The 21,357-nt window shown below is 40.1% G+C and overlaps 2 protein-coding genes across 4 annotated transcripts; one reads left to right on the forward strand and one right to left on the reverse strand.

Annotated features, from left to right (window-relative positions):
- Positions 1-119: 119 nt before the first annotated feature.
- On the forward strand, positions 120-5,527 carry MKRN2OS (MKRN2 opposite strand; the record flags this gene model as incomplete). Its single annotated transcript, XM_067303852.1, has 4 exons — positions 120-400; positions 563-612; positions 1,634-1,796; positions 4,641-5,527. Coding segments are annotated over 4 exons (714 nt in total), but the record flags the coding sequence as incomplete, so codon positions are not given.
- A 2,190-nt stretch (positions 5,528-7,717) lies between these two features.
- Positions 7,718-19,381, reverse strand: TSEN2 (tRNA splicing endonuclease subunit 2). 3 transcript variants are annotated; one of them, XM_067303851.1, is made up of 12 exons: positions 19,300-19,381; positions 18,285-18,461; positions 17,405-17,486; positions 16,611-16,647; positions 14,298-14,835; positions 14,104-14,181; positions 13,481-13,531; positions 12,645-12,783; positions 10,792-10,828; positions 9,996-10,107; positions 9,276-9,365; positions 7,718-8,787 (listed from the first exon to the last, which is right to left on the reverse strand). In XM_067303851.1, exons 2-12 carry the CDS (start codon positions 18,456-18,458, stop codon positions 8,728-8,730), a joined length of 1,398 nt encoding a protein of 465 aa, XP_067159952.1. In that variant the 5' UTR covers positions 18,459-18,461; positions 19,300-19,381; the 3' UTR covers positions 7,718-8,727. The 3 variants fall into 3 exon arrangements, with proteins under 3 accessions (XP_067159952.1, XP_013803392.2, XP_013803399.2); XM_013947938.2 differs by lacking the exon at positions 19,300-19,381 and adding an exon at positions 18,864-18,951; XM_013947945.2 differs by lacking the exon at positions 19,300-19,381 and adding an exon at positions 18,648-18,748.
- Between the last annotated feature and the right edge of the window lie 1,976 nt (positions 19,382-21,357).

Genomic DNA, 21,357 nt, shown 5'->3' on the forward strand with positions numbered 1-21,357 from the left:
GCGGGCGAGGGCAGGCTAGAGCGCCGCTCACCTGAACCATAGAGGCGAGTGGAGGCCGGAAGGCGGCGCGCTGGGCTTGCCGGGACGGGAGGGCTAGAGCGTCGCGCTGCCGGGCCGGGCCGGGCCGGGCCTGGGGCCGGGGCCGAGGCAGCGCGGCGGCCGCCGGGGCCGCGGGCGGCGAGACGGCGGCGGAGGAGGCGGCGGCGATCGTGCGGGTGCGGCACTGCGGGCCCGACATCTTCTGCCGCTGCCCGCCGGAGCGCTGCCCCGCGTGCGGCCGCCCCCTGCGCGGCGCCGCGCTGCCCGCCGCCCCCGTGCGCCTCCCCAGCCCCTTCCGCCGCGGGCACCGGCAGCGCGGCGCCTTCCTGCTGCGGCCCGCCGGCGCCGCCGCCTTCCTCGGGTGCGTGCGGCCCCGGGGCGGCCGCGTTTGCCATGCACCCGTCCCCTCCGCTCCGGCCGGCGCGGGAGCGCCAGCTGCTCCGAGGAGGAGCCGCTTTGAGGCCATTTCTGGCGGGAACAGGCAGCGCCCGCAGCGGTCACAAAAATGCTCTTTTTCTTTCAGGGGCTACGACGGGGAGTCCGATCTTCACGTCGGAATAACCAGCACTAACGGTAGAAAGCGCCTTGCCGCCCCGCGCTCGGGCCGCGCTCCCGGCCGCCTTTGCCGCTCCGCGCTCGGGGGCCACCGGGCTGAGGAGCTACTTCGGAGCCGAGCTGCTGCTGCTGCTGCTGCGGGCTACCGGGAAGCCGCCAAACGGCGCCCCGCTGCCGGCGCGGGAAGGGCGGCCTGGCGCGCAGGCCTCGAGGGAGCGCCGCTCGCCGGCCGCGGTGGCAGCCCGGCAGGCCGCCGTGCCTCGCGGCGGGCCTTCACACCGAGGCCGCGCACCCTGCCTCCCGCCGCCGCTGCCGCCTCGGCCCTGGCGCCGCACACAGGGCGGTCACGGCTGGCCGCTGCTTCCCGAACACAGAAGACAAGACGCGGCGGCCTACGCTGCTGAAGGAGTTTCGGGAAACTTCCACTTGAACACAGCTTTTGCCAATTCTCAAAATACAGCCTTAATGTTACAAAAAAGTCACGTTAGAAACAGTATTTTTAAAAGAAATCCCGCTCTGTGTGCGGGGTTAATGTCTCCAATACTGATATCTGAGAACTTCTGTGTTTTTATTCTGTGCCATATACTTTCTGAGATATTTTGTAATTTACTCATCTTGAACAACAAAGTGGCACTATTCTGGGTTCATAATCCCTTCCTAGTTGATTTACCCTCACATTCTCATACAGTAGGTCCATCCTGCAATGTCTCAATTGCAAACATGTCAGGGGAATGTTTATCTAATATAAAAATGGTCTACTTCAGAGTTTAAAAAAGAAGCCTTTCTGTCCTTAAGTTTTCTTCATTATCAAAAGATATGTGAAACTACAATGTTAAAGTGTGAACAGTTCCTTGATTAAAAAAACACAAAAATTTAGTTTTACTCTGTAGCAGGAAGAGGCCACTGATTGGAAAGCTATGGTAACTAACCTAAATAAGAACGGCATTATGGAAAATCAGTAGCAGCTTTCATCTCTTAAAACTGGTTACCCATCTGATTCTTCAGTGCCACCTGACTGTCTGCTGCTCTTTATTTTCAGGCTTGGTATACAATTACGATGAAGAGGGCATTCACAGAGATGAAACTGGATGGGAACAGTGCATTAGTGTCCCACTAGTACAGCCAGACATGTTTGGGCTTCTTCACCAGTGGGATGAGCTCCTAGAGGAATTTTCTGCGGGAGAGGCCTGGCTACCTCACAGGTAGGTAGCTTAAAAGCTGGATTTAATAGGAGTATTTAGTCTGGGATGATAAATTTGGTTATTCTGTTTTGGATCCTCATCGGCTTCAGAGGCTTGCTCTGTTAGAACTCACATTTCTAACAAACCAGTCTAAACAACTCTTAAGTAATCTTGAAACTCAGTGGCAGTATTAAACAGAAAAATAGCATTAAAGTAGTAACTAACTTAAACTCATCTGCTGGAATGTAGCAACCCTAAAATAAGAGAATGTTTTAGGGAAGTTTTCTTCAGCAACAAAGTAATTTTGCATGGAAAAAGACCAACTCACTGAAACACAGCCTTTAAAATGTGCTGTGTTAAGAAAGGCTACAGAAGTAGAGAAATCCAGGTGCAATTCTATAATTATTTGTTCTAGAATTCAACTGTCAGGTGTATTTGGATTTAAAGGTTGAAATCCTGACCATATTGATGGGATTCTTGCCCAGAGCTTACATCCAGATGACTTACTCATTGTCAGTGATCACCTCTTCCAGCTGGTTTGTAGCATTTTGTTCTGGATAATTATACAGAAAAGCCTCCACATATTTTGAATTAAACTAGTATGTTCCAACTAGAATGTTCAGTTCTCTTTTTGGCTTTCCTTGAAGCTGATGCCTGTTTACAGTGTCACAAGTTATGCAGCCCAGCTGAAACATGTGCTGCCACATCACCAAGCCTGCTGGTGACAAAGCAGCTCGCTCTTCGAGAAAACACCAGCTCTTGAACTCATTAGTAAGAGTACTTTTAAAAAACAGCCTATCTGAGCGCAGGTCTATGAAGTGTTTACATTAATGGCAGTAGGTAGCATCTTATATAAAAGGGGGGGGGAACCCAAAGCAGGTTTTAGAAATTGTATATATGCTTGACTGTATAAAATTGCAGGACACATTATGTCCCTAGTATCAGGAGATGCAAGAATTTGATGTCTACAGAACAAAAATCCCATTGGTGTTTTCAAGCATCTTTGACACTTTTACAATTCCCCGTGCTTTAACATTATTATTAATTTGATATCAAAAAGCAATGGTAGAGAAGAGGGCAGGTGTATGTATCCTTTTTTGATTTTCCCTTGAATGCAAAGAACAGTTGATAGATACCCTGTCTGCCTCCTCCTGACAAAGTGACCTACTTGTTCCAGAAATAGAACAGTGACCACTAAAGTGCTGAATACTGAGCTTTTTAGATGTTAATTTAAGTCCTCTGTTTATTTTTTTAATGGGACAGGAACTCTGCTAAACTAATCCGGTACCTCTCCTTTGAGTTTGGGCCAAGCCTAATTCTAATTTTCTTGTTTGCTTTTCACTTACTGGAAGGATGGTATATAAAGGCAGCAAAGAACAGCAGCTACAGACATGACCAGAAATACCTTAAATTAGTGAAAGATACTGGGTTTTGCTTTGTCAAGACATTGAGACATGCTTCCCAAGAAAAGACACTAACTTGGAAACACAGATGATAAGTGTATTACAGAATCAGTTGCATTATAAATACAAAGAGAGTCTACAAACAAAAATGAGATTTATTTGTTAAACATCTGCTGTGCTCCATCATGGCACTGATTCAGTAAAGCACTTATGTATATACATAAATTTTCAGGACATGCTGCAGTGCTTTGCAGACTCAACACCGAGCTGAAGTGAACCCAGCATTTTTTGCAGTGGAATTTCCAGACGTTTTGCACTGTACAGAGATGATGGTCTTTTGAAGTTGCTCAATTATTTTGCTTTAACAATTATTTTGGTAAAGTACACTGTAGCAAATGGCTTACTTACCAAATGGGAGCTCACAGGTCACTTCAAATAGACTCAATGTACCAGAAAAGCTTTGAAGAGAGCAGCGAGCAAGCCTTAACTGGACTCAAGTTTTGATAGCAATAGTCTCCAGATCTTGCAAAAACATGTTGTAAATTCTCAGGGCTGACATGCAAGCCTTATACAAAATGTATTAACACAGACTATGGAGCCACTGACAATCTGAAGCAAGGAATGAGTCACAGGGCTAGGAAGAACAAGGGAAAAAAGAGACAGGATGAGGCAATTACAGAAGAAGCATGAGGATTAGGCAGATGGCAGACAGCAGTCTGACCAGGTCCGTATCAAATGCAATTATACAGGACCAACGGAGAGCGTAGCACTGTGCGTTGGGGGAATGGAAGAAGTTACTGAAGTTGTTAGCGACCCATATGAAATGTTTGGGAGAATCTGAAAAACATTCTGACAGTGAAAAGAGAACATCTAAGTGCCGTATGCAGGTATTAAAAAAACAAAACAAAACAAGAAAAACATTTTAAATGCTTACTCCCATTCAGTTAGTGTTTCTGTCCTTGCACCCTTGGCACAACTTACTACCAGTGGGAGTTTGACTGGAACACTGTAGAGCAACTCTATCAAGATATTAGTGACAGAATTTACTCAGTTTTAAGTAGGCTTCCAAGTTAATGCCACACTGAAAGGTGCATGTGGTGGCACATAATGTTAATGCTGCAGAAAGTTTTCAGGATCACAGAGTAACAATGTATCAGTTGAAAGAGTGAAGTTTAGCAAGGCAAAAGGCATATATATAAATTTGTGTGTGTGTGCGTGTGTGTGTGTAAAAAGCTCGTTAGACTCTGCCGCTTTTTTTTTTTAATGTTCACAGTTTCCAGCATTTCTGGCTGGAAAGTGCAAGCTGCTATATATAGAATATATTTAAGCACCAGCATTAAAGGCAAGTGGCAATAGTTCTTCGAGAACATGTGCTCCTTTATGTTGCTCAGTAAAATATATTTCTCCACACACAGTAATTAAAGAATTAGTGCTAACACTTTTAATGAGATATTTTTCTTAGGTATGAAGAACATGACCACAACTGCTACACATATGCACTGGCATTTATTAACAGCGTGCTGACTGCACAAGGGAAGCAGCAAATGAGTAAAAGTGAATTCACAGAGAAATTTGTGATCCCACAGACAAAGAAAGCTTCCAAATACATTACTCTGCATCAGGAGTTAACAGCTAATGAGTTCTACATTGTATACCATCCTGATCAAGAAAAACAGTGCTGAAAATAACACGCTGCTACATTAGAACATCTACAAAAGGAAAAGGAAGTCTAAGCATCCAACTTTCATGGTTTAAGATATTTGATCTGTTTGCTGTATGTTGACCTGCCTGTTATGAAAGAATCATGCTGTTGCTGATAATGAAACTAAATTTGGGTATGTGAATGACATGCAGTTTACACACTACTGAAAATTTCTATGGAAACTGTTCATATGGAAAAATGTTCTTCTATTTATATTCGCTATACAGTGTGTTCCATCAAGCTATTTAGCACTAAAAATTCAGACTGCTGTGTAATTAAGGGTTCTAACAGATGAACTGCGGTAACTTAAGCTGTAGCAATCCAAAATGTTATTTTCCCAACTGTCCTATTTGTTTACGGACAGCTATAAAAAGGGCATTTGTGCCTGCATGCTTGCTTAAGTCCAAAGTTCGTGACCTACTGCAGATTCACTACATGCAAAGTTATTTTAATTACTACTAATTAAAAATCCAGCCTCTTTGCCACAAAGATTTTTTATAATTCTTCCTTATATATATTGCACATTTATTCCTCAAACTAAGACAGATGCTAAGTATTAGAAGATAATCATTTAATGTCATACCTGTAATGAACAACAGACTCCTCAGGATTTCAACTCAAAAATAAAACTTTAGGACTTTTAAAAAGCTTTTTAAAAGTTTTTTTTTTAATTTAAAAAGATCCCTCAACAGCACTTTTATCTATTATGCATTATTGCTGCACATCATACAGAAGCATATGCTGAGGACAAAATTCTGTTTGTTCATAATTTCATATAATTTCACTTAATTTAGATATATTCTAATTTAAAACAGAGTTTGGGCTTTTTCTTTCTACTCATTTCAGCAAAGTAAACTGGTTCTGGTCTGGATTTAGGTCCTGTGTCTCTGAGATGGAGAAGTAATCACCAGTGTTGTGTTGGCTGTATCTAATTTATACTTTTGTATAAGCAAACTGCATTAACCCCACCCTCCACAATATTCTGTAACTGCTTAGACTGCACTTTCCCCTGCCCTCCCCATCCCAGTTTCTTCTGCTTGCTAAATTCTAAATTATAGCACCTTTAAAAGTGTATTTAAAATCCCAGCACAGTATTAATGGAGACAACTATGCTGAAACGCACAATTCAGCTGCTGTTAGCAGAAGCTTCCTATCCAGCTGCCTCTAGTGTTAGTCGGAATCCTTCAGCTAGGATTTGACTTATGAAAAAAAAGATGGTATTTGAGTGATTCAGAATACCTTTCCATGCTTTATTTAAAAATGCATCTTACTTGGTAAAATATAAGTATGTGGGCAAGTATCAGTGCCATGGTACAAGCATCTAAAGTAAGTTGATTTTATAGTACTGAAACACGATGTACAGTCTGCAGCTAGAAATAAAACACCTTGCCACCTATTGTCAACATATACACAGATATTCAGCTTGAAACATTTACTATGACCAGGAAGCAACCCCTCTGTTGTAGCGAACAAAAACAGTACAGGGAAAATACAAAACATTTCAGTGTCTATCGCAGACTATAAGATATCCTTACTGTTGAATGGTTCAAAGTCTTCAACATTTCCTCTCACAACACCGAGAAAAAGCTTCACAGCAGAGCGAAGCGAGGAAGCCTACTACTGAAAGACCAAAATGGAATTCAAATGTCAGAATCTAAAGCAGCAATACTTGAACACCAGTGTAGTTGCTACCTAAACCACAGCTCCTGGCTCTACTTGAATGAGACATTCAGCTGTAGGCCAGATTTCATTTTTAAATTTAGCTTTGCAGTAGCTAACATCCTAGTTAGAAAACTGAAATCTAGATGATCAAATGTTATCAAAAAGTTAGAAAACAGCATCAGGCACCTGATGCAGCAAGGCAGTATTGCTCAGTACTATCCCATGCCTCACTCTATACAAAATGCAGTGGTGCCTCTCAGTCTCTTATAAGACAGGCCAGGAGAAAGCAAGCTATGAGTCCACTATAACAAAGGTTTACAGATTTGTTGTAGTTGCTTGACAAAACACAAAAAAGTGATGAAGAAACTGAGGACCTACACTTGCCAAGCTACAGAGACTAGCTTCCTCTCAACAGCTCAGCAAAATCTCGTTTATTTTGTGTGCAGTAACCGATCTTCAACAAAAGGAAAGGGCACCAACTCGAGACCAGCTGAGGCACCTTTCTGACAAGGGACAAGCTTACCTTCTCAAGGCAGAGGAAACTAAAGCTGGATGAGCAACTTAACCATTAGGTTTTGTATGAAATGGGGCCAGGATCATCTGCCAAGTTTTAAAAGGGTGATCCATACTGATTTCTGATGGAACAAGATTAGGCACTTACTTTCAAGGAGGAACTTTATGCTGCAAATCCCAAGTGGATAAGGTCCTCCCAGCATTTCCTACTGTCTTAACACCCAATATTGCTGTTAGGTGCCTATATCCTGGAATTAATCTAAATCCTTGCACTGTCTGGCAAGAGCTCCACAGTTCTGAACAGTGCTGTGAAAATAAGCACTTTTAGTTGGGACAGCTACATTCCAGGGTCTAGGCATTTAACAGCAACGTGTTACAATGCTCAATATTGCAACAACCAAATCTCTTCCCAAATCTAAGTTTGTGTGACTCCACGAAGGCTATGAATTCAGTTTTTGGTTGAAGAATGCTACACCATAGGTATCCCACCTCCTAAGTGTGCAGTATAATCACTGAGCCATTCTCTGCTCTCCCCCCCCCCCCATCAGCAATGCTAATATGGATTTAGGTCAACTGGTAAAAGATTGTATTTTAAGGCTGTAGGGCATGGGGTTTGTTCACTGTGCATGCCTAATCTTTCCTGTTTAGAGTGGGAAGAAAGGGATAAGGCAAGAAAATCTGAATGACTACAAGCTGAACATGGCAACCACAGAAAGATGTTATCACAACGGGAACACACAGTTCACATCAACTTTAATAGCAAAGGAATTTCAAAGAGAACTTGTGAATAAAAGACTGCTTAGAAAAAAAGAAGGGCAAAGAAAGAGAGCAACAAGCTGAGAACAGATCAAAAGAAAAGCCTACAAAGGGCAGCACACCTCCCTAGCACTTGTAAGACTTGGATAATTTTAAGCCAAAGACTTTCTGGTCATCTGAATATTGAAGACAAAGTGCTGCCTAAAGGAGAAAAAAATGGTTATTTGGCTCACTATTAGAACTGCTGGTTTTTACTTTCCCTGTCAAGCTTAAGTCCTCATTTCTGAAGAAGTGTAGTTTGCTGAGGCACAATATTAAGTAAACCTTCCAACTCCCAAGTTCAAATCCGAAGAATCTGAGAGGTATGCCCATACACAGAAAACTGCATGAAAGATTAACCTAGAAAGGTTCTCAAGAAAGCTATATAATGTCAAGGCAAAAAAATGTTTGGTCCCTCATTGCCTACACTGTCAAGTGGGTATTTATGGTTTTGGTTTCATTGGCTCTCCAGCCCATAGTGCATATTTAGCACTAATGCCTAGATCTGTCAGAGTATTAAAAATACCATTACTAATCACTGCAGTCTTGTCACCAGAGAAATACGTTTGTAAGTTTTAAGGAAACAGCAAACTATTCTGAACTGGGTCAAAACAGCTTTAATTTTTCCCCCTCCATATGCATTAATATAGTTCAGTTATGTTTTTCAATACAACATTCTCATAAACAGGATATGCCTTGATTTTAATAGCATTTATACACACCCACTGAATATCTTAATAGGAACAGTTCTGAGGCAATGGTTCCTCATGAAATTAGGCGTAACAAAACAAAACAAACAAAAAAAAACCCCAAAACAAAACAAAACAAAAAAACAGAAAATGTTTTAAACAGATTCAATTCTTCCCCATACATTCAGTTAAATTTCATCTTGCTCACTGCGCTCACGAGAAGAAACCCACCGAGTTACAATCAGTTCCTGAAATAAAAACCAGCAGTTATTACGGAAGCAGAGGAAAAAAAAAAAGCTACAATCAGTGATGGGTGGTGATTAAACCTCTAGCAGATTGACATATATTACCTGACCACTGAGAAATTTCAGGAGATGATTATATTTGTCCCTGAAGCCTGCTGGTCTCTCACACACTTTTTCCCCTTCATTCTTAAACATCCATTAACCTTACAGTCTCTATATTTCTCCCTGCTTCCCCATGTAAATGCTTACATTCACAGTAAGATCAACTTCCCAATCTAAATCTGAAGATCTTAGTCTTTAAAAGGCCTGTGAGGAATTTCTGATGTCTTTGCTACACAACGGAATCTAGGATGGTTTTACTGCAGTTATGCGTGCAAAAATGAAAGCATGTCAGGCAGCAAGCAACAATTCAAGGGTGCTCTTACAGTAGTTAGCTGTCCAGCTGCCCCAAAGCACAGCTACATGTGCAAAGGAGAGAAATAGTTACTCACCTGAACCTTAATTCTTCTCATACATTCTGGTGTGGACATCTCTTTTTCAGTCATATCAGACGGTCTAATCAAATAGCATAACATAAGTTCCTGTTGGTAAACGGAGAATACGTTCATTGACAGAGGCAAATACATGAATTTCAACTGATTTCTTTCCATACAAGCTTTACATTAATTAGAAAGGCAGATACTAAATTTCCTACAGAGTGTCATGTGTAAGCCACGGTGGAGGAGAATTGTAAATATGCATATCTCATTTTCCTTATCAGATGCATAACACTGCTATGAGAAACTAGAATTGTAACAAAACACCTGAGTAGCATGGCTATGAGAACAGGAGCATTACGTACGAGGGTCAAACATGAAGAAAACCTTCTGGAAACACTCAAATCTAGAGTTGAAAAGAAAATTTGGATAGATGGAGAAAGGTTTAAAAACGGAAGTGACAAGCAGGAAACAAGCGTCCTTCAGGTCTTTCTCCTGTTCCTTCCACAACTTTTGAAGTTACTACAAGAGAAAAAACTTTAATAAAGCCTCCAGAATTCATCTGGATATTGGCAAACAGAACTCATGTTCACCCATCAGCAACACATGTTCTTCTGCCAACTAGAAACTGAAAGATTCTCTTTCCAGTCTCATTCCAAATCTGTTTTCTTTAGAACTAAACTGTTACATTTGTCATTCAAAAGCTATCTCAGAACTAGCATCTTACGCTGTTACCTTAGAAGCATTAACAGTTGTTCTGTTCAAGCCAGACAAGGACTTCCAGCTGAGTGGTCTCCGAAGAGAGCCTTCAAAATTATCATCAACTAATTCAGCAATGACAGAGTAACTGGAAAACAAAGCGGATAGGACAATTCACAGAAAGAAAACTACTGTTTTAGGAAGATCATGCAAATAAAGAATTAGAGCCTAAAAATCTGCGGTAATTCTAGTTGTCGTGGTCAGACAATAAGCCAGCAGAAGGTAAGCAAGTCATGAAGCTAACTAAGAAAACACGAATGCACTGACTGGTACTTTTCCTCCTCACCCTTCTGATGTTTGTAGCACTCTCTCATGAATGCCAATCTGACATTTATAACCAATTTACTAACTAGGAATTCAACCTGACTAAGGAATTAAGATAATTATAATTTCTTAAAACTTTTTTCTTCAAGTTCCCTTCCAAATTACATAAATTATCCATAACATGTATTTTTAAAATTATTACTAAATCAGATTACTTTTCTGCGTGCATTCTTCATGAGTGCCAAATATGCTTACTTCAACTTTTATTTTTTCATGTTTTAATATTGTTATGTGAATTAATTCATAAAATCGTGTTATTTTGTACTTCTGCTAAAAGGACTTTTGCACTCCCAACATGAATTCACAATGCAGAAATGCATCTGGCAAAGTATTTTGGGTGAAGAATAATATGTGCTTAACCAGTGAAGATATTAAAATTTGTGCAAGAGAAAATTACTAATTACTAATTTGAAACTAGGAAATTAGTCAAAAAACATAAGCTTCAAACCTTGCATGATAGAAGGGGGGACCTTTTCGGTACAGCACTGAAATGAAAGAGAAACACCTTAGTTAGAGAATCACAGAGTTCCCATCTGAGAACTGGGCCCATAAGTATTTTCATACCTGTGTCCATAAATATTTTCAAAGTGTTTCATAAATTTAATTACACAAGATAAAACTTCAACACTATTGAATTCTGCTCAGAATTAAGCTGTCCCAGCAAGTGGAGAGGGAGAGTAGAGAGAGAAAAACGATGGGAGCAGCAGGGTGACTGAGGGCAGGGGAGTGGCAGGGTAGAAGACAAAGAAGAGCCAAAGGACAGTTACTGAGTGCTGTGGGAAAAGGGTTCAGGGAAGAGTTTTTCCTGCAACAGACTTATGCTTTGAATACTGTCTTCAAAATGGAAATTGAACCACTGGAGTACAAGTGGAAGATCATAGTAAGTCACTGAGTTTCTTCTTGAGACAAAAATTTTCCACAAGTTTTCAGAGAGGCAAAGGGCACGAGTACTTAAATATTGCCACAATTCCATCTATAGACCCACTTAAAGTTTCTTCTCTATGTTCAAGGGTACACAAAACTCATTGCAGCTGGATCGTGGTAAATGAGCTGAATGGTTACAGATCCTGTCTCCCCTCTGCCATGAGCCTGTAAGAGGTGACTCCCTGCAATTAGCACAGGTCTTATACTGCTGGCTAGAGGACTTGGGCAGGGAAAGGATGAGCCGCACTTCATGCCAGTGACAACAATGAAATGTAAATTATCCATTATAAGGAACTTTAGTAACATCAATTATTTGAAGAAGCTACTGCCAAAGAGCAAGAAGCAGGAGGAGCTCAGAGGAGTAGGGCTGAACTCTTACAAGCCTTAAGCCAATCTTCTTCCTTTGTCTGGCACAAACCCAAAGGCAGTGATGTGAGAAACAACAAAATCAAGTCAGAACACAAATGAACAATGGACAAACAAGTATCAGTTTCATGTATACAACAGGTGACCAATATCAAAACCTCACTGACAGCCCAGGGTATAAAGAACAGTGAAGAAATCGAATTCAACCAAACCTACATACGCATTGATCTAAAGGACTAGGCACATACTTCACAGACTCAAATACACAAACTCAAAGATTACATAACAGTTTCAACAGTATTAAAGCATCTGCTGGCTTACAGGAATGCATAAAAAATATTTTCCTTCATACACGTTTTCCTGTAATGACAGGCATTACTGCACCATTTATGCTGATGTGAACTACACAGTTCTTGAATTACTTAGCAAGGGTTTATGGACACTACTGATTATTTCTGTAAGATAAAAAATCCCTGTCATTAACAAACAAGCAACCTCCCCCCTCTCTCCTGCCTCCCTCCCCCCCAAAAAAACAAAAACAGAGAAACAATTTTAGCTATAAGTTCAATACAAGTCCAGCATCCATTAAATGAGATGAGAAACCAGATGCATGGACTTCAATCTGAATTGAGATCTACATGCAAGCTTGCTATCCCAAGGACTGTCATATTAGCACTACAGGGGATATGTGTGTAGAAGAGGAAACTTCAGAGAGGAATTTCATTGCAATCCTGTATCAATTGTTAATCTTATGAAGCAAAACAGCAGGACTTTCAAGCTATCTTCTCAGCTACCGGATATGTGATGTTATATTCTGCTCATATACTAATTTTATTGCTAACCTGTAGTCTAGCCAAAGATGTCTTTTGCCAACTGCAAGTAGCAAAGTCTGTTCCAGTCATGAAGCTCTTCATTGCAGAATTTATCTTTGGCACTAGAGTCTTGCACCAGCTGTCACACCTGAAAAGGAGTCAATCACAAACTATTCCATTTTTTAAGGAAGCTACTCACAGAGATCGGTTCCATACTTCAGTCCGACTTTGGGGACCCATCCCTTACTGCGGAAGTAATGATATGCCATGTACGTAGTTTTAAAATTGGGCTTCACTTCGCTGAAAACTTCCCATAGCTTCAAAATAGTTAAAGGCTCCTAAAAATCACACCAAAAGGCATTAGTCTGACAATATCACAGCATGTATAGAATACTGTTTGTTTCAAGCTGTGTGTAGTAGAGCATTAGAGTCATATGCTAAATATCACAGTCCCACTGCAAAGAAAATGAACTTCAGGCAATAAAATACGGAGCCCTTACAATAAGGGACAGAAACCTGATGCTTCCATTCAGTTATTTAAGTGTTTCAGAATCAATTCCATAAGACCCTTGTTTAAAGGGAGTTGTGATGAATCTTAACTAGACACGCAGATTTCAATCTTTTTGACATTACATATAACAATAGCTTGATATATTTATAGATTAATGCTTAAAACTCCAAGGAATTTTCCTGTTTCAGGAAAGGAAAGAGCATTCTCCGTATTATTGCTCCCATGCTTACTTTATTTCTTCCCTAAGTAAAAATAAAAACCTTTCTTCTATAGAAAGATGCTGCTTAGCTGTATTTGTCTTGCTAAACATAAAATTTTCAGACCATTGTTAAATAATTATATTTCCGTTTGTAAGAATAATTTCCAAATTACTCTGGTACTCCCTCCTTCAGAAGTAACAATATATAATACTGTCATAATCACTAAAAATTTAACACCAAAACATATCCAAACTAAACCAAAACATATCCAAATGAATGGTATTCCCTTTCAGAACATAACACAAAATTAATGCAATCACTTACCTCCCCATAATAAATAGTTAAACATCCTAGAGCATACACCAAGAAAAAAGCCTGGAAAAAAAATTAATTAATATTTAGACTATTCCTGTATTTTATAATCCACACTAGAACAAAGGCTCAAACTCATTTTATACAAGAATCCCAATGTCAAGACAAACAAGTTTCCTGAAGGTTTCCTTTGAGATTTGTCTTTATAACCTTTAAATTGCAACAGACAACATGCTATAAAAAAAATTAAAAATCTATGTATGTGCTTAGGACTGCTGAAGGCACTGTATTATAAGTAACACGAGAATATGTTTAGAACTAGCATAACTGGAACAGGGTTTATATAAAATCGTATTCCTGGTATTTCAATACTTAAATCATATGATTGGCCTCTTTGGTATTGGTGGGATTATTCTATCTGAAGTTTATGGGCCTGCACTCTACATTTTTTAAAACTCTATCATGCAATACATGGATTATTAAAAATGAGTTTAATCATCAAAACAGTCCAAATATTTAGGAGACACAGGAGAACCCTGTCCTTAAGGAACAGGTATTAAATTATGTGGTAGCATATATTAATGCTTGCTTTTCAGGTTAAAAGAAAAACAAGTTGTACAGTATTTGAAACATACCTCTTCCAAGCTGAGTTGTAAATATTCAAAAATCCTAAATGGATTTCTTCTGCATACTAGTTTTTCCTTCTTGACAAACTACAACAAAAAATGTACTATATTACTAAAGCTTTAAACTGCAAAAAATACTAAATCCTGAAAGTAGCAGTGATTATATAAACTTTCTAAAAGAATAGGATACTCTTTAGCCTTACATTTTCTTGCTCACCAGCAGAATTATCTTCAGGGCATAAACTACCTTCTTCTTCCTCTTGCACCAATACATATTCTGGAGCACATTCTTTTGATGCGACCGTCTCACAAGATCTTTGTTCAGTGCTCTCCTTCACCTTGCAGCCACAATGCACAAGAAAACCGTGCTTCTGGCAAGACACTTCAGCTATCTCTTTCAAATCAACCGGTTCCTGTTCTTTAGAGCCACACACAGCCAAAGCATCATTAACTGGATCTCCTTCCAAACAGGCTTTCTTGGAGCCTTCCTTCTGATTATGACACTCATGACTTGGAGATACTACATTTTCAGTATCTGTAGAAGAATGTCTGGAAAGCTCTACATTTTCTGTACTTGGGCCCATTCTGTTGCAACGATCGCCAGTTTGCTCAGCTCCATCATTTTTCATAAAAGGCAACTCAAGAGGCTTAGTGTAGTTTTCAAGAATTTTGGTAACTGAGCAGTCATCAAATCCTTGCTCTTGCAAAATACTTTTAGCCCACTGAACATGATACTGGTACCTAGTAAACAAGTAAAATAAATGGAAAGTTCCAGGACATAACAACCTTTAATTAACATCTTAAAAATAAGCATCTTAAAATAGAAGATTCAGCACAGTTCACAGAACAAATCTGAACATACACCCCAAAGACTGCTAGGTAAAACACAAGCATGCACAACATAATTAAACTCCAGTCTTTAGGCCCTATAGACAATGCCGCTCAACATCAGATTTTGCTACCTTCTTTGGCTTTGTTTTGACTTTTAAAATTTCTGTGGCAACAAGCACCATTGTAGAACATTGCCCAGGAACCATGAATTGAGGACTACTGCTACACAGCTTCAAAAACCAAGAACTTCATCAGGCAAAAACTCCTTTCTCCCACAGAAGCCTTAAAGAATGAATTCCCTATGAAAAGATCTCAGTATCAGAGCTTGCATAATTAAAAACTGCAACCAAGACTTTACATATAGAGCTTTCATAGTCTCCATCTGTTATACAGGTAACTGAGAACAGTATCTTTATATTCTATTTTAAATACCTTCCAAACAGCTATGCTACAGCAAAAACACCAGTGCAAACATCTAACCAGAAACTATTTTCAGTCTTACCAAAATCCCCATATCTCTGAGGAAAAACAATAAAACTAGTTTAAGATATTAATCTTCATTCTGTCAAAAGTTACAAGTAGTTGAGTGTAGCTGTCCTTATTTTAATACATTTAATGTCCTAATTTTAGTACAATAGCCTTTATTTCCCCAAATGAAATTCTAATACAGCAACTACAGACTACATAATGAAGAACTGCCAAAAAGATTAAACACAAATTTCATGTAGCAACATGAAATACAAGTCCCTCTGAAGTCTCATATTAAAGATGTAAAATTCAGTACCGTATCTTTTGTTATCAAAAAACAGAAACTTTCTTCTTTGTCCTATGACTTAATTACCATACAGCTTGCACTTATCGATCTCTATTGAGACAGACCATGATGCATCTTCTGCACCAATATAAAGACACATTCATTGATGATCAGCTGTATTTGCTGATACATAAAGCAGCCAGTTACATAGTCACAAAGTAGACTAGTAAGAATGGCAAGTGTTTCTGCAAGTAGAATATATATAGATAATATTGCTACTGCCTGTCTTACTTGAGACTGAAGGAACATAACTTCTTAAATTAAAGTTAAGATTTTTGCAGTTATCAGTGTAAAAGCAAACAGAGAAACCAACTTATACATTCTCACAGTTATTCCATAAACCATTTAAACTGAAGAGAATAAATATACGGTCTAGTACTTCATTATGTTAATTGTACAAACTCGCAATGCCTTACTACAAACTATAGAAAAGAAAGGGATGAAAAAAAAAAAAAGTAAAACATTCACATTTGATTAAGTTTCAAGAGTTGCTTCAGCCCACTCTATATTTATTCAATAAGCAAATGGGAAAGTTATTTTAGATAGCTTGCCCCAGAAACATCTCTTACTTCTCCTCAGCTGAGGAACAAGTTACACTTGATATTATTATGAATTAATTACCCATATTATTAAGCATGCACTCAATTTTGACTTCTATCAATTAATACATGTAATGCAGGTAAAAACCATGCTTAAATATCACCTCATCTATCTGTAGTTTTCCTAATGTGATTTATAAATATAAGACAAAGAAAATAAATAGCAGCGAGTCATCAACATCTGTACAGCCAAGACTGAAAACCAGTAAAATAATACACAAAATAGAATCACCTGCTTCCAAAAAAGACAAGAATAATGTAGATGAACTTACTTTTTTGATGCAATTACAGGCAAGTTTATGTTAGCCCCTGTATTAAAAAAATCATATATTGTTTCATTAATATATATATATTTTTTAAACATTAATATGTTCTGTGGCATAATGAGCACGTCTTCAATACTGTGTGCAATTTTGGTTTCACTTCTATTCTCAAGGACACAGCAGAACTAGAAAAAGTACAGAGGTAACAAAGATAGAAGAGCTTCCACAAGAGGAACAACTAAATACACTACTTTTCTCCAGTCTGTAAAAAGACAATTGCAGGGGGGATATGCTAAAAATCCATTCATGTCTATGGAGACTTAAAGTGTCATCGAGAAGATGGATAATGAATGACAGTCTTTCTATACGTGAACCAAGAGCACGTCACGAGTAATTACCTACTAACAGATTCAAAATTTCACATACCCTTGCCACACGATTTTGTGGACACTAAAAACTGCAGAATCAAAACAAGAAAAAATGGACAGTTCTTGGAAGAAAAGTCCAAAGATGCTACCTTGACTTACAAAGGTCCTAAACAGCAAATCAGTGTAGGCTGGAGAATGCATTAAGGAGTTATCAATTATGCTTTCCCGTTCCTGTATTTTTCCCTAGGCATCTTGTATTGGCCGTTATCAGACACAAGGTATGGGGACAGACAGACCCTTGGTTTGACCCAGTATTTGACCCAGTACAGAGATTATTTTTGTATGTGTAATTTATACATATACATCTTCAATAACTGAGGAGAAATAAAAAATACTATTAGAACAGTGAGGAAAGTAGAAATGAGTACAATTTACCTTGCCACTTTGTAACCAGTAAAGGATCTGAAATGCTGTACACTGGTCGACTTCTTGAAAGAATACCTTTTCCAAAATAGCCCTTCAAAGAAAAACCAAAATCTTTATTATATCATCAGATAAAAAAAATGAACAACCTTCCAAATTATCAAATCTTCTCTGCCATGATTTACTGAAACAAAATGAAATTCTGCAGCATTTAAACTTGGTCTAAAGCTTGTCACTTAGCTTCTGATAACTATTCCAGTATTAAACACTTCCACTCAAAGATTTAACCATTGGAGGATTTGGGGTCTTCTTCCCCAATTCTAAATATAAGATTAAATCTCCAAGCAGAACACCTCCCACCTCCAAAAAAACCCCCTCAGCCCTACCTGTGCATTAATACTGTGACAATGCATAATAGGAAATAGAGATGGATAAAGCTACTGCATAAGAATGGTAACAGGTAACTAAATGACACCAGACGTAAAGACTTAATGTAGCTTATTTTACTCAAGACATCACACTGAAGTTAAAAGAATTATACCAGTATATCTAAAACATTGGTATTACAACCTCCTGACCTTGAATAACAAGAAAATGCTTTTGCAAGATTGCATAAAATATTAGAAGGATAAATAAACATAAGGGACGTTAAGACTTTGCATCTGTTTTTTAGATCATGACATCACTTCATTACAAAATATACTTCCTGGGCTAAAAATGAAATACTTTCCATTTTTGATATAGAATATATGTTTTGTGTTTATTTCAGTAGAGGAGGGACATACTAGAGGCTAAAGGGGAAGGAAAGTAAAAAGGGAGGCAGATTTTAACAAGTATTCTCCTCTGTGTATGTTAAAAACACTAGAAATATTGTGCAAATAGGGTACACCACCTTGCTATATAGCTGTTCAATATCTTCAGGGTTCCTCACAATAACATTGTTGTTAATAATTTCAGCCTGGTATATTCTGAAATCTTTCCCATCTACATCCACAGGAAAAGGAGATTCATACGACTCAAAAATTCTTCTTTTCCTTCTCGGGGGCTGGAAAACAGCTTCTGCCATTTCCTAATATTTTGGTCGAAAGAGGGGAAACAAAACATATGTAATGATGAAGAGTTAAAGTTCATCCACTTTTATGTGTTTCAACAACATTCCCTTCCCAACAGCAAATTAACAAAAAAGCCTACAGTATAATCCAAGTTTAACTCTGGAACTATTATGCCAGCCAAACATAACAAAACGATTTCCTACAGCGTTATGTGCCGCTGTTTTTCTCCGGCGTTGGAGGGTCTCCTGAACAGCTATGGACAGTCCTCAGCCGAGGCTGAACTCCAGATCAAAGGCAAGCAAACACATAAGCAGCTGAAAGCGTTTTAAGAATAAAACAGACGCGAACAGCAGAATGAGGAGAATAAGCAGAAACCACAGCAGATAAGCGCCTAAATATAAACTGCTTTTAATAATTACATGAATAAATTCTGAAGAAAAAGCAGTGGCTTGGCAGGTTTTTCCCTCTTTAAACAGGGAACTCCTTTAGAGAGGGAAACTGCACAGCAGTGACGGGGGGGGGGGGGGGGGCACAACCCTGCTCGTGCTTGAACACAGGAACCGCCTTCGCCCGGGGCCGCCAGGTCGGGCGATAACCAGAGCGACACCGACCCGCCCGCCCGCCCGCCCGCCAGCCCACGCAGCGCCCGGCCCGGCCCGGCCCGCCCGGGGCGCGGTGCTGGGCAGCCGGGCAGGGAGAGGGCCCCGCCGCCGGGCCCGGCCCCGCGGCCGCCGCACGTCAGCGGCCGCCGGCGCGGCACCGCCGCCATAGCGACCGCCCGCCGCCGCACGCGCGCGCGCGCCCATCCGTCGCCATAGCGACCGTCCGCCCGCCCGCCGCCGCCGCCTCACGCACCCGTCGCCGCCGCAGCACGAGGGGGCTGCGCGTTCGCGGGCGCCGTCAGGCAGCGAGGCCGCGCGTGCGCACGGCCCGGAGCCCGGGCGCGAGCCCGCCTCCCGGCCCCGCCCCCTCTGCGGCCGTTGGGAGGGGGGGCGGTTGGCGCTGCTGGGGGGGAGCTTTGCGGGGTCTCTTCATGGCGCGGAGGAGTCCTATCCCCGAGGGAGGAGGTCGTGAGCTGAACGGCAGCGGTGTTCGGCTCTGGTGTAGTGTACTGTTCCAGGTGTGACAGGGCTGCTTGTCCCTAGCCCGAGGCGTGGCCGAATAGGCCAGGCAGAAGGGTCCCGTGTGGAGAGGAGGCGTCGACATGGCCCGCAGGCCCGGCGTAGAGACCTCCTGTGAGACCCTCAACAGCAGGATCCCTGTAAGAACGGGAAAGCCTGGATCCTGTGGAGACGTTCCCAGAATCCTCTACCCCACAACTCTATTTCTAGCTTCTGCTAGCCTTGATACTGCAGTAATGTCTGCAGACCACAAAGCATCCTGTGCTGGCAATTTAAAAACAATAAAAGTAAGGGAAAATGACACTTTGTATGGAACACCCATTCTGAAATGAATGATGAGCTTCATAATGAGGGACATTTGAGATATATGGGTGGGTGAAATTTTATAGCTGTGGGAGGTGAGGGAAAGATATCATTTTCAGCTTGAAGCAATTGTTTTTGGCTGGGTAACAAACCCTTGACATTGCAGTGATTCATATGACTGCTTAGGATAATGCAATACTACTTACACAACTTGTTAACAGAGATACTGTGATTGTGCAGCTTATTACCAGAGTTGAATTCAGGGGAAAAAGGTAGTGTAATTAAAAAAAAGGATCTTACCTGAATAAAATGAAAAGCATTCTCACTAGTTTGTGAGGAGCAGACATCCCTTTTTCTGTTTTGATAAACTGGTAACAAGCTCAGCATTTAGGCCTTGTTCACCAAATTCGTAATGACAGATGCAACTACAATGGAGGAATCTTTTTCTTATTTTGAGGTTATATTGTGAGGGTCCACTATTAAAAAAAGAGGATGAAGAAATTTCAGTTCCAGGAAGACAGACTAGCCCAATAATTTATTATCATTATGGAGCATTTCCCTTTACTTTAGCTGGCTATTGTCTAACTCTCTGGTGTATTTCAATCTCAGAAGGCCTCCTTTCCATTCTCCCTTGGTGCTAGACTCTCAGGGGAAAAATGCACTCATGCAAAAATAACATCACATTTCTGGAGTAATCAAAAAATCTGGGCAGTGCAGAGAAGTGGCAAAGCTTTGCTTACTAGCAATGTCCAGGTCATCCAAGTTCAAAATACAGGATTATTTTTCTCATTTAAAAATGGAATTTATCATACATATTTCTCACATCTTTGTTTCAAAATGAAATAGAAAAATCTGGGAACACAGTGAATGAAAAATTCAAACTTCTACATTTTCTGTGTGAAACAAGCACATTATCTCTGATTGTTCAATGTAGTACGAGTAGATGAGATTTTGTTAGCCTCATTTTTTAATATTGACTGATTAGCAATAGATCAGTGAATTCACCTATGAAAAACTGTAAAAATACATCACTCCTATGAGGTAGTGAGTTTCTGTTATTCCTGTTTTACAGACAGAATTGTGAGGCTCAGAGATATAATGATTACAAGGTCACAAAGGAAATCGGCAGCAAAACATGAGACTACTAAGCTGGTATTTTTACAGTTATTTCCTGCAGAGATCTACTTCAAGTCTGGTGAGTGTTAATTTGTTTTGAACATTAATTCATTTACCAGGCGTTGAGGCTAAACCAGAGGGACCCTGTTCCATCCTTGTCCCCAAAGTATACCGCAATGCTCTGATAACTTTAGGTTCATTCTTAGAGCTCTGCCATTAAAATAGCTCTGAGTTAAAGCATTCTAGGTAACAACATGAAAATAAGCAAATATCAAAGATGCCACTTCATTTCAAGATTCCTTGTAAATTAGCCAAATCAAGTTGCTTTTAATGAAAGTAGAGTTTATCTAGAATAGATACGTCTATATTTTCT

This window comes from Apteryx mantelli, chromosome 12 (genome assembly GCF_036417845.1).
Source record: "Apteryx mantelli isolate bAptMan1 chromosome 12, bAptMan1.hap1, whole genome shotgun sequence".
NCBI classification, from domain to species: domain Eukaryota; kingdom Metazoa; phylum Chordata; class Aves; order Apterygiformes; family Apterygidae; genus Apteryx; species Apteryx mantelli.